This window comes from Odontesthes bonariensis, chromosome 6, assembly GCF_027942865.1.
Source record: "Odontesthes bonariensis isolate fOdoBon6 chromosome 6, fOdoBon6.hap1, whole genome shotgun sequence".
In the NCBI taxonomy this organism is placed as follows: domain Eukaryota; kingdom Metazoa; phylum Chordata; class Actinopteri; order Atheriniformes; family Atherinopsidae; genus Odontesthes; species Odontesthes bonariensis.
In genome coordinates, this window is record NC_134511.1 from 17220507 (window position 1) to 17234354 (window position 13848).

The 13848-nt window shown below is 38.8% G+C and overlaps 1 protein-coding gene across 1 annotated transcript; it reads left to right on the forward strand.

Annotated features, from left to right (window-relative positions):
* Positions 1–3629: 3629 nt before the first annotated feature.
* Positions 3630–11054, forward strand: LOC142382873 (chondroitin sulfate N-acetylgalactosaminyltransferase 1-like). The gene is made up of 9 exons (XM_075469001.1): positions 3630–4028; positions 4151–4251; positions 4374–4549; positions 5343–5559; positions 5715–5816; positions 6998–7179; positions 9286–9380; positions 9458–9539; positions 10627–11054. Exons 1-9 carry the CDS (start codon positions 3666–3668, stop codon positions 10908–10910), a joined length of 1602 nt encoding a protein of 533 aa, XP_075325116.1. The 5' UTR covers positions 3630–3665; the 3' UTR covers positions 10911–11054.
* The last annotated feature ends 2794 nt before the right edge of the window (positions 11055–13848 follow it).

Genomic DNA, 13848 nt, shown 5'->3' on the forward strand with positions numbered 1-13848 from the left:
TTGGCGCAAGACCATGAAGAGACTTGTACACAAGCAGAGCTGTTTTAAGGTCTATTCTCTGAGCGACAGGAAGCCAGTGTAGAGACCTGAGCATAGTAAATGTGCACATCTTGAGACACTTATATTTAGCAAAAATCAAATTTTATGACAATTACTACTACAATATCAAAATTACACGTGTTTCTATATATATATATATATATATATACATATATATATATGTATATATATATATATATGTATAATGTCGGGTTTTACTGTTCCCAGGACAAGTAATCACATCACAGTTACTAATTGTTTTATTGGGTGCTCTTTTGTGCCCGGGGAATCTTCATCTTTTGTACAACTTCCTCTTTTGTACATATTCCCCCAGGACAGGGATTTGTGCTAAAATGTGAACATCTGTGAGGTGTATTATTAAGTTTACTGGAGAACAAATGGATTTGAGAGACGATAACAAAGAGATTCCAGGTACAAGTTCAAAGTCCTCGACTGATTTCACAGAAAACAAAGTTTGTGTGACTCGAGTCAGCGATCTGGACAAACCAGACATTGGAGAAAGTAACAGGCAAGAGGCAATAACCTGAGCTGACTGAGGGTGTGTGAGGCGGCAACAAAGCAAAGGTTGGAAGTAAAACGAGTTATGAAAACAGATTTAAAGATCAAACAGACATCCATGGAAAAGAAAAAAAATCCCAATCACATTGAATTAAATGACAATCATCCCAGGCAGTACTGTGAAGTCAGAGCTTTGCCATATACTCTTATTGACAATGTTGTGATATCTATATATTGTGACACATGAAACACTGATATTGTCCTGATATTGAAAAAAAGTAATATTTTGATTTAATCTCACCAAATAAAACCAAAAAATTATTGAATATAGATGGATTTTGCACTATTTCAAAAGTTTCTTATCTTCTAGTTTGAATGCAATAAAAAAGTCAGGAAAGAATATATATATATATATCAGATACCAAAAAAAAAACTTGAATTATTCTGACAGAAATATCTTTCCCCAAGTCTTCTGTTTATATTGTCTTCCTATTATTTTCATGATAATGCTGCCTACTGTATTGAAAACATCATGAAAGACCTACTGTTAAGTACTTTGAACCAAAACGTACTGTCGTAGTCTAATTTAAACACTTTACACAGGAGTAAATAAGTAAAATAGTTGTTTACAAAATGTTAAGTTATTTACAAGTTTTTGAATTTTATCTTAATTATTCTATAACATTACTCACAGTCAAGCAACATTGTGTAAAAGACGTCATATTTTCAGAAGAGAAAACAAAATGGACGCCAAATCTCAGTTAATCAGTAAAAATCATGGCGCCTAATATGAAGCTTAGGAAACACCACCTGAATGGGCGGAAAAAACCCATCTGTACTGTTACCTCATTAAATGTGCAGGACCCCATACTATTCCTGGGACTCAACGGTTACCTTGCTATTTCCCCACAACAGATTGTAGGTGGCAGAGCATCGGCATCTAAAGGGAACTCTTTACTTGGGCTGCCTTATAATTAGACTGAAGGGCAGAGGGGAGCCTTGGTGGACCTGAAAGGGAACTGAGAATGAAGACAGGTGGTGTGAGAAGTTATAGGGATGGTGGAAGCGACGGATGGAAAATGTTGAAAATAGGGAGGAGCAGGAAAAAGGTGGGGATGGACAGACGAGAGGATGTGGTTCAGTTTACTCATGTGAGGCCACTTCAGCCTTCACTTTTCACAAGGTAGAGAGCTGCTCCATGGTTTCCTTTCTTACTTTTAAAGGAAAGAGATGATCAGCTTATGAAGACAGACAGCCAATTGTAACTTGATTTTGAGATGCACCTCAGCTGGTAAGTATAGTTTTTATTCTCTCTGTCCCTAATTGCAGCCTTATAGAGTGCAAACTGTGAAATGCATCTTTATGTTTGCTGGTTTCAATCACATGTGACCTTCAGTGATTTTCTGACTGGAAGTTGTTCAGCTGGGATGATGGCTAGATGAAAATCACTTTGTAGTCAGTTTGAATCGATAAGATGCTTTTATACGAGCTATAAAGAGTAACTATGCAGAAGAAGTGGGTTTATAAAATCACTTAACCATACACTGTTTTGTAGGTCAGCATGGTATGAACACAAGCTTACATGCATCTCCATCCACACACACTGCTTGTGTGAACCTGGAAACATAAGCAAGTCTTTCATGAGATCAGCCTCTACCTGAACTATAAAGAGCCAACTGTGTCATGAATAAACTGATTATGGCAACACACACTCGGGGTGGAGAGATGCACAGAGAAATGTTTGTTTCCATCACTTCCCACCTTCAGCGTCAGACTGAATGTCAGGTCAAGTTATTTCTCTTTCTGTGCATTTCGTGGAAGCCAAACTAAACCTGAGCAGTAGTCCAGCACCAACAGGACCAAGGGGAGAGCTGTGTCGAGGTAATGACATAAGCTGCTCGCGATAGACTGCGGCGCGTCAGGACAAGATTTGTAGGTTGGTATGTTCTCTTTTTTTCTGTAAAGAATGAGTGAGTTTCTGCTGTGGCTGTTTCTGGTGAATTCAAAACAGGAGCACAACAAACCTAGTACCGATGATTTTACATTTGAATTACTAATAATACTTTGTATATAAATGTAGGCCATAATAAGGCCACAACATCGTTGAAGGAGTTGTGTGATGAAGTACGTAGAATATGAATATAATCCTTTGTTTAACTTGGCAATTCAGCTTGCAAAGTTATGTTGCTCATTCCAGCTGAAGGCTTTCATTCCCTTATTGAAGTTGAAGTCATGCAACTGTGTTTCCACAAAAGTTGGGAAGCTTAAAACAATGTTGATAAAAACAGAAAACGCAGATTTGTTAATTATTCAAACCAGATATTTGGTTGAAAATAGTGCACAGAAACATTGAATGTCCACAAATAGATGCTCACGTTCAAGGCTCTTGAAGTGATGAACTGTGTTCACTGACTGGTTTTCAGAAGTGTCGGCCATTCAGCATTGGATTTCAGCCATGTCCCGTTCATACAGAAATTTCTCTTGATACTCTAAATCCAGAGAAAAAGTAAGAATGGTAAGGTTTGAAATACCCACATTTTGTGAAATTTTATGTTGAGAAACATTTTTAGCTAAGCTGTTGAAGCGTTTGCCCACACAGTCTTTCAGAGAGTGCTGATCTCCTCCCGATCTTTACTTCTGAAAGACCCAGCCTCCCTGGGATTTTTCTTATATCCAATCATATTACTGACCTGTTACCAGTTAGCCTAGTTAAAGAAGTTAGTTAGGACTTGCCTCCTTTTTTTAAGTTTTTAAAGTGAAACATATCAAATAAGATAAAACATTCTCTGTTTATATAACCTGCAACAAAGGCTCGTTATTCGACTTTAACAGCCAAAAATGAGCTTTAATATGTATATATTTTGGTCCCTGCAGGGAGTTTCGAAATTTGGGAGCTAACGCAAACACTTTTGTCACCAACAAATGAGACCAGGTGAAGATGCCTCCCATGGACAGGAGAGATGAGGACAGCATGAAAAAAGTAGGAGGACTTTAACATCCACTTCTGATCGATAACTCAGGAGCAATGGATTGCTCACCTCATTGTGGGTGCATCTACACATGACAGCAATTTGAGGTGTTTAGGAATTGTTAAAAGACAATCCACTATGTTCAAACGGTGGCTGCTGGCCCTGGTGGCCCGAGTTGGCCTCATCGTGCTGGGTCTCTGCTGCTGTCTTTTGCTGTTCTACCTCCTGGCCTGTAAACCTGCATCTCACGGCAAACAGCAGTCTCTGCTGTGGTCTGGAGGGACCAACAGTAAGGAGGGATACATGGCCTTATTGCAGGAGAGGGAGGACTCTCACAGGCATTACATCAACAGCCTGACAAAGCAGATAGCTGAGCTGAAGGAGGCTCTCCAGGAAAGGACACAGCAGCTTCAGGAATCCCTGGATAAAGCTAAAACCAAAGGAATTCTGCCACAGGGACTGGAGAGTCTGCACAAAATCCCAACACGGTCTGACCTCAAGGTAGGAAATGACAGGACAGTGTATGTAGGTGCATAGAATATGTAAATTGGATGTGTGCCGATGGCATAAACGTAGTTTGATATAACACACAGTCATAGTAAATGCTACATTATGTCCTTTAGGAGTTCTTCCGCTCCCAGCTGAATAAGGCGGAGGTGAACTCAGGTGTGAAGCTGCCCAGCGAATATACACTGATTCCTTTTGACACTTTCACCCTGCAGACGTGAGTGATACAGCACAACTGTCAGGACATCCAGACATGCTGTGTATTACATGTCTGATGGTAAAACTTACCTCATGCGATGCGGCTTCTTGTAAAGGGGAATTTTTTGTTGCGTCACTCAGGGTTTACCAGTTGGAAACAGGACTGACAAGGCACCCAGCCGAGAGGCCTGGGAGGAAAGACCGGAGAGATGAGCTGATCGGCAGCGTGGAAACAGCTCTGCATGTCCTGAATGGACCCCAACATTCAGACAACACTGTGCGGAAGATCACATACTCCCCTTCAGACTTCATACAGGGTGAGAAGGGGTCAATTTCTTTCATTCACCTCCTCACAAACATCTAATTCTTGTTAGCACAAACACAACCAAGGCAAAGCACAACTGATGTTGTTGGGTGAATGATGATTAAGTGCATTCCAACACACACACACACGCACACACACGCACACACACGCACACACACACACACACACACACACACACACACACACACACACACACACACACACACACACACACACACACTCACAAATCTCACTGACAGAGTGTCAAAGAAGCGACCAAACAGGGAATTTTCAGCTTGTTTGGGGTTTTGTTCCCACTTCTCGTTTCTCTGTGCCACTAGAACAACTTTCACCTCCAAATAAATATACGCGCACTTTATTATCAATTTTTTCACAGTGACTCTTCATGGTTATTTTTTGTCTACTTGGAGCATCCGCAGAGCACAGGGGGTCACTGAGAGGTTTGATGAGTATGACAATGATGTGAAACATTTGCTGTCGGCGTTATAATATCACAGCAACGGGTGACACATTTTATCTTAATTTTTCATATGAGCCTTTCACTGTTTTGAGAACCTAGCTGCATTAAGCCTATAATTCAGGAAATGACAAAAGAAAAAAAACTTTGTAAATTTGATTCTTTACTTTTTCTTTTCTTTATTGTTGACAAAATTCCCAGTTTCACACAAACACAAATCACTTGAAATACACCAGTTTCCATTCTATCATTAACAGATAACAATCATGTCCAGAACCTCACTTTGAGCCAAAATATGGAAGAAATGATAGTCTCCTCTCTGTCGCAGGATTGACTCGCACAGAACGGGACAGAGGAAGTGTTTATGAGCTGATGTTTAAGGGTGGCGGCTCACGGGACTTCACACAGCTCGTGCTCTTCAGGCCGTTCGGCCCGGTGATGAAGGTGAAGAGCGAGAGCGTGAACACACGCAGCATGATCATAAACATCGTCGTACCACTCTCCAAGAGGGTGGACACATTCAGGCAGTTCATCAACAACTTCAGGTAGATGTAAATGAACACTCTGGCATGTGGTCACGCATAATGTGATTGTATTGGGTATCATTAGTCTGAGGCCAAATTCGACCAATCTAATTATCATTATCTGATAGCTGGTGTCTTATGTTCCAAATAATTGTTTGTTTGTCTTTTTGGTTTAGAGAAGTGTGCATTCAGCAGGACGGCAGGGTTCATCTCACTGTTGTCTACTTTGGTCGAGATCAGATAGACCAGGTTAAAGCTGTGTTGGATCAGACCACCAGGTAATGAGGTCGCCATCACAGTGGTTAGACATGTTGGAGCTTAACACCACAGTTCGATACAATATAATTTATGGTCAGCTGGTGATGAATTCAATTTTATATGTTCAAGACGAGCTTATTCAAGAGGGGGGAAAACAACATAACTTCATGTGCTCATACCCTCCACAACTAACACACGTACATACCACATTTCTTTTGGTTGGGAATGAAAATAGACGGAAGTATAAAAGTTTAAATGAAAATTCTCATTTGACTGGGGAGAAGTTGGTATTCTCCATTCAAGATGTCAGAAACTGATCATTTACAGGCACAATGTAAAATGTAAAGAAAAGAATAATTATCTGGTATGATTGTGAATACCTGTTCTATTGACAGGTTTCAGACTTGGATTAGATTTGGGGTTTTGACATCACGGCAGATTAGAGGGTATACCTTCCAGTTTCTACATTCTGGTAATGAAATACTTGTGACCGTGGCTGGCTGTCCTTTCTTTTAAACTTGGTCGTTTATTTTCTTTAGTTTTATGGGTGACATTAATCTTGTAAAAAACGGATAAATCACCTCCACATTTCATGAGGGTGTAACAATAAATAGTGTGTCAAATTGCAGAACCAAGACTTTGAACTAAGTCACCGTTTTGATGATCTTGGCCTTGAAGTCCTGAGAGAATCCTGAAAGTTGAGTTGCGAAACTTTTTTAAATCTCTCGTAGGATTCATGACATGAGTCAATGAACTTCAAGACAGGCTAAAAAGCCTGCTGCTCTTCCTCAACTCTTTAATCACAGATGTATCTATGCCGCACTGCAGATATTTTGGCCTTCAGATTAAAAAAATGCAAGAGAAAGTCAGTGTTTTAGAGCTGCAGGCTAAAAACACACAAGTCCTCTGAAGCTTCTGCCCCTCCAGGGACCAACACAAACCAAACTCTCTTGTGTAAAGGCTGCAAAGATAAAATCATGATGGAGAATCTGTTTCAGAAAAAATACTGCTGATTCTTTGTGAGCTTGGGATAACTTTGTATTTCTTGAATTTTACATCAGTCCGATGAGACTTGAAGGCTGCAGGTTGGGTGGTTTTGAATGACTATTTGCTCCGAGCATTTAAAAATAAACCATTAGCATGAGCGTAGCTGTCTAGTTGTGCACAGATGACAGCCTTCCTGTCTTCTTCTGGCCCTCAGAGAGACTCGGTTCAGGAGCTTCACGCTGATCCAAATGAATGAGGAGTTTTCTCGTGGGAGAGGCCTTGACGTAGGCGCCAGAGCTTGGAGGCAGAAGCAGAACATGTTGCTCTTCTTCTGTGATGTTGACATCCACGTCACCGCTGACTTTTTGACTTCCTGTCGTCTGAATGCAGAGCCTGGTGAGAGGCATTTTTACATTTTGGATTTTTCAGCATAGTTTTCACCAAATCTTCCAGAGATATTAATCACTTTATACCATAACATGTTTCTAGGCAAATAAAATGTAAACAAAAGTAGATATACAGTCATGTTACTGAGTTGGCTGTTGGGTTTATGCATTTCTTATTGAAAAAAGTCACCTAACAGAAGAGATAAACCACTATTGTGGTTATTCTACACAGTAGAAATTCTAGTATATAACCTATTTTAAATGGTATCATTTGGCATTTTGTCCTTAGCAGCCTGTCACAAAGACACATAATTTGTTCCAGTGTATTTAATAGGTATGAAAAATGCTAAACATAACACACTTTAACAGATATGAAATAGCATTTTTGCGCAAACAAATTGCACCGAAAGGCCTACTGGCTGAAACCTGGCATATCACAGCATGGTGTATAGGATGTCCTCAAAAAATATGAGGAAACTGGAGAAGGAGGACAGAGGTAGAAGTATCAGACCTAAAAGACTATCTACAGCCGCAGTAGCTGAAAGTGATTTTCTTAGGAAATTGAAAATTCCACCAATGACACAAGACCTAAGAGACGCATCTGAGCCTTCGGTTGATCCATCTACTGTTGACCCAAGCCTCATCAGAAATGGTCTCCATGGAAGGGTGGCTGTCAATAAGCCATTCTTAAGAAAGGGAAACAGGGAGAAAAGGTTGAGGCATGCCAAATGACACAAGAGGTGGACTAAAAATAAGTGGCAACAGGTCTTATGGAGTGATGAATCCTCCCCAGAGCCCGGCGCTCAACATTATTGAAGCAGTGTGGGATTATCTTGACAGAGAACGGAACAAAAGGCAGCCAACATCCAAAGAAGAGCTTTGGGATGTCCTTCAAGAAGCCTGGAGAACTATTCCTGAAGACTACTTAAAGAAGTGACAGAAAGCTTGTCTGAGAGGGTTCAGGCTGTGTTAAAGAATAAAGATGATCAAGCTAGTTAGAATTGCGCAAACAATTTCTTACCTTGAACTCTTTATGTTGATTTATGTTTATACATATTTTAATAAATTGCTGCACCACCTGTTTTCTTGGCAATATATTTATATAGAATAAGAGGTGGCTTAAGACTTTTGCACAGTCCATATGCTTCTTCAAAAAGCTTGATTTTTTTTTTTTTTAGATTTGGGTAGGATATAAATAACGTGGGGACAACCAGCAGGGGATGAAAGTGGCCTGAAAAGGTGCAGTAACAAACTAAGTTAGTTTAACAGACTATGTAATGTGAAGCACATCAGATCTAATTACAGTCCAGGAACCCGGCACTGCAACAAATGTTATTCCTTCGAGATTAAGGAGACCTGTAGGCAAAATTAGATATTGATACATCACTGTTGTGCTTTGGAAGGGTATACTTGTTTAAAAAGCCATTTTGATAAAAGCTATTTGATATTGCATGAGTTTTGAGTTAAACCTTCTCGGTTTGTTTCCTTGTCAGAATCACAAAGCAAATGATCATATGACAAGGCTCGGCAATCTCAGTGTTAATATTTACCTGTTTCATGGCCATTTAATCTACCACTGCTGCCCTATGAGTACTGATAAAACTAAAGGGCTCAGTAGCAAAGAAATCAACAGTCCACCCAAAAAACAGATGTATAAAATAAAGAAAAGACACTATCTCAGGCATGGCCTTAGTTCAGTGAGTCTCACCAATAAAACAAGGTATTGTTATTCCTCAAATGAGTTGGATACATTCGTTAAAGATGTAAGTTGACATAACAACATCTGGGTATATCAAGGAAGTCCTAGCAACACTTCTGGAGCTCCTGCCTGATCAAGTCAAAACATCTCTAAATTATGATGTATTTTCACTCACCTTCATCATGGTCGCGTTGTTCTTTACAAAACTGATCTTTTATCTCTCAGTTCAGGCCTGGAGGTTCATGTAGCCCACACTAGCCACCCAGCACTTATTCTTTACTGGCATTAGTACATATCCGTGCACAACCGTGTGAATCACTTATTGGTTTAATAGTGTTTTGCAGACTGTTTTTTAACAGGCTGCGCCATTTTATTACCTTTGTGTGCAATGGCTTTTGTTTTTGTCTGTTCTTGTAGGAAAGAAAGTGTACTACCCTATTCTTTTCAGTCAGTACAACCCATCTATCATCTACAGCAATCGCACACTCCTTCCTTCCCTTCAACAACAACTGGTGGGTACAGAACAACAAGCAATTTTCTCCATTACAGCGGTTGAGGAGGTTGATATCGACTGTTCCTTTTGTCTCAGGTGATAAGGAAAGAAAGTGGATTCTGGAGAGACTTTGGGTTTGGCATGACATGCCAGTACAGGTCTGATTTCATCAACATAGGTAATGAATTTTGCCTGATATCATGACATTAGGTCACAACATTAGATATTACTACTACAACTGTTTGTCTATTTAAAAAAAAAAAAAAAAAAATATTTAACCATTCTTTAACCAGGAAATGATCCCATTGAGTTACGATAACTCTTCTGCCAGGGAGTCCAGGCCAAGAAGGCGGCTTAAAAAAGTTACATTACAATAAAACACAAGAGACAAGACAAAACCACTACTACATCACATCTAAACAGAAGTAAACAAAATAAAAACTGAGTATACACAGACACTAAAAAACAGACAGCGAACAAGGAATGAGTGGTCAGTTAATGATAATTTTAAAAGGTCTTTAAAAGAATTTATGGATGGAAGAACTTCAAGATTTAGAGTAGCTTGAAGTTCATTCCAAGCTTTTGGTGCATATGATGAAAAGGCTGTTTTCCCAAGTTCAGTTCTTGTAAGTGGAATATGTAAAATTATTTTTTCTGATGACCTAGTCCTGTAAACACTATTTTGAAAAGAAAACAAATTAAAAATGTATAAAGGTAGTTTACCCATTAGGGCTTTAGCAATAAAAGTCAGTGCATGGATTTTTCTTAGGATGGAGAGAGAAAACCATTGTACAGTTATTAACATAATCTCTTCTGGAATTACTAATTCTATTTTTTTTTTTTTTAGCTCCCATGACATTGATCCATCTCTCTGCCATGTTTGTTTTTAATGTATCAAAGATGAGGTCCAAGTTTACTCGTGTTTTTCTTTTTTTAATTGAATTAGAAAACTGGAATAATGGGGGATATATAATATGCACTTAAAACTGGATATATTTTAGAGCTTGCTATCAGTTAAGTTTTTGAATTTGTGCCAAGAAATGTAAAGTAATCAATCAATTATCAGAACTGAGGCCAGATAACTTTCTGTTACTGCACCAATCAATCAATTAATCAGCTTTTTGTTTCAGCTCTGAAGCAGCAAGGTAGTTGTTTTCTGAAGGGAAAAAAGACAGAAGTTGACGTTGAAACTGACAAACAACAGGAGCCAAATTAATAGTAAGTCATTTGTTGAATCGGGCTGTGACCTCCCAACTTTCTGACAGGTGGGTTTGACCATAACATCAAAGGTTGGGGGATGGAGGACGTGCACCTGTACAGGAAGTACCTTCACAGTAAGCTGATGGTGATTCGCGCTCCGTCTCCAGGCCTTTTCCACATGTGGCACGAGAAAAGCTGTTCTGAAGAGCTTCCTCCAGACAAGTACAAGATGTGCATGCAGACCAAAGCCATGAGCGAAGCCTCTCACGGCCAGCTGGGGGAGCTTTTCTTCAAACGGGAGATCGAGCTCCATCTGAACTCCCAGAAACAGACAAACAGAGATATCTGATGAGAACAACCAAGTCAGAGATCCTTAAATGTGCTATTAACCATTGTTTTGATTAGGCCTATTTACATTATGATAGTGGAGTTATGTTTCCAAGGAAAACTGTTTTAGTCTATGGGCACAAAAACTTGAAAAGAACTGACATTAAATAACTTGATTTGTTTATTTTTTTCCCAAATAAAATGACTGTATGAAGGACATTTGTTTGTCTGCTCCATGATTCTTCAGTTGAAAGAAAAATTCAAAACAGGAGGATGTTCTAAAAATCTCATCTCTCAAAACACAGCAACACTGAACAGTAAAAGGAAAAAAAATGGATTTAACAGTAAAAGAATAAGAAAACAAGAATTCCCCTTTTTACAAAACATGAACTATTTCTGTTCAAAATGCTCCCTTTTCTTTATGATCACCAAAGAAATCAGTTCCAAGGTTGTGACAGCTCAAGGAAATCCACTGACATCTTAACTCATCATGGATGTCATTATCCTTGCTCATATTTTCACGAGTCAAAATATCTGCAGTTTGGCATTTCTGAATCCACAGTTGGTGAAAACCCACATCGCTCGCTCATGTTTGTAGAGTAAATACAGTGTCGTACAATAAATACAGTTCTTACAGTGTCACAAACCAGGAGTCATGCCACACCTTCAACCAGCCTGCAGTAAATACTGATTAAATGTTAGCATCAACTCAAAACATATTGGATCTCACACTGTGAACAACGCTGGTGAATCCCTTCACCAAAAGGCTGCCTCTCTGCAGGCTGCATCATTTGTATAGTAATGAGAATGGTTGAAAGTTGAATTAGTTGAGGGCTTTATTTAAAAATGAATAAGCCAAAAACAACAATCAGTCATGAAAAATGATTAAGTACAATTATAGATCACACAATGTGAAAATACAACATTTGGATAAAGGTATTACAAAACGGAAATCATGTCAATATTGTCAACACAATACGCTTAAAAGGCATTAAAAAGCCACATGATTCAGTATTGCGTATGTCAGTAATATAGCTGATGCATGCAGGTTTTATCGACTGTGGTTAATCTGAGTGGGGCTACTCAGTATACAGTTCTCTGATGTGGTCTAATGTAATACATCATAGTACCAGATATGCCTTAGTCTGCAAAGAAACCAGAAACTTTTGTACAACTTGGACAAACAGTGGTTTAAAAATTGTCACATACTGCACGAGTATATAAGATTATATAAATGTACTGCTAATATGTTGTTCTACTAACTTGCACCATATTTAAACACTACTGCTATTTTAGTTTTGATTGTATGCCGCCTTTTGTGATGGCAATATGTGGCACAAGGTCAGCTCACAACAAATTTTGGGAAAACTCAGACGTAGAGATTTAGTAGCAATCCATTCCATGGCAGAGGACAACCCTTCGCTGTGTTTTACCAAGTCATCTTTTCCCCACATGATTTTAACTTAGAGGTAAACAAAATGCTCAGCCCTTGCAGGACTGCTGTGCACGCTCTGCATCAGAGATATCAATAAACATGCTTCCTCTTCCTTCAAACTGAGGGTTTTTTGGTTATTCACTATTCACTGAAACTACACATTTGTCAAAGCCATGGTTCATTTAGTCTGTTAAAGACTATATTTTACAATTTATTATCACAAATAAACATTCTAAAAAATTGCATTATTGTTTTAAGATGCACTATCCAACAGGATTTAAAACTTGGTGACTTTATTCACATGCATTCAAATTCAGAAGCTCGTGTATTGACAGAAGGCTACTTTTGTACCGTGATTTGGGGATTTTTTAAAATTGTGTTACACTTTGTGCAGGACGTAATTTCCATGATTTTACTTTACTTCCTGAAAAAATATCCAACCATTCCTTCACTGGTGCCTCCCCATTAAAACAGATATTCTGTTCGACTCTTAAGTGTTTAATCTATATTCATGAAAGAGAGAAAAACAACACGAAGACATCACAGCATCAGTATATTTCCCAGCATGTCGAGAAAAACTTGCTGCTGGAACACCTCAGAGATACATGTGTATAATCTGATTAATATGTCGCACTGATCAGGCGACAGGGGGCTTAGCTATTAATAATATTGATGCTATGACCTCATTACCAATGAGGACGCACACAGCGGAGGGAGGAGCAGCTCTGTATCAGCAGACGGCTGTCGTAGGGCCAAAGGGGGCACGTGATAGGCCCGAGACTTTTATTTCATCCTCTTTTCTGTGCTGCCTTAAAGTGCAACTCGGAAATTCACACTAGATGATTACCATATCCATGACCATTATGACTGAGACCTTTTTTACTTTTGATACCCTATAAGTAGGTATAGTTAAACTGTATTAAAAACCTTCATACCTCAGCCTCAGCCAGATAACAGATTGGATCGTTACACACCCCTTAATACATTAGTATCAGTTACAAACCGCTGAGACAACACTATAACATCTGTCACGTGTTGAAAAACTGAAAGCAGGCTGCAGTTTGTCATGAGACTCTGCAGTTTATCTCACAAACAGTGTCTGGAAAGAGGGACGTCATTGTTGAAAGAAGGTGCTGAAATTTACTAAGAGATTGATGCTTTTGAGGATTTTAATTTTCTGAACTAAACTTTTCGATACATTATAAGATAAAAAAAGACCACAGAGTGTCACTGATTATGTTGAGTACCGATGTTAAAATGACCACTAAATACAAAGGGGATGGTTGCATCAGTGATCAGATTACTTTTTAAATTACGTGAAGAATTTAAACTGGTCAAATTCCTTTGATATTATGTGGTTTAGTGGTGAAATGAATACTTAACTAATTTCCCTTCCAGCAGCTCTAGGTTTTACATTGATGATTTATTTGTCGACTACTATAAATATTGTTATTGAATTATTGAACATTTTTCTTTGTTTTAGTTCACAGCAGTTGATTGCGTTTAGTTATTTTTGACCAGGATC

Coding starts and splice junctions, on each gene's coding strand:
- LOC142382873 (XM_075469001.1), top strand. CDS start 3,666: ATGTTCAAACGGTGGCTGCTGGCCCTGGTGGCCCGAGTTGGCCTCATC. Junction 4,029..4,150: donor CAACACGGTCTGACCTCAAG/GTAGGAAATGAC, acceptor TATGTCCTTTAG/GAGTTCTTCCGCTCCCAGCT. Junction 7,180..9,285: donor TCGTCTGAATGCAGAGCCTG/GTGAGAGGCATT, acceptor CTGTTCTTGTAG/GAAAGAAAGTGTACTACCCT.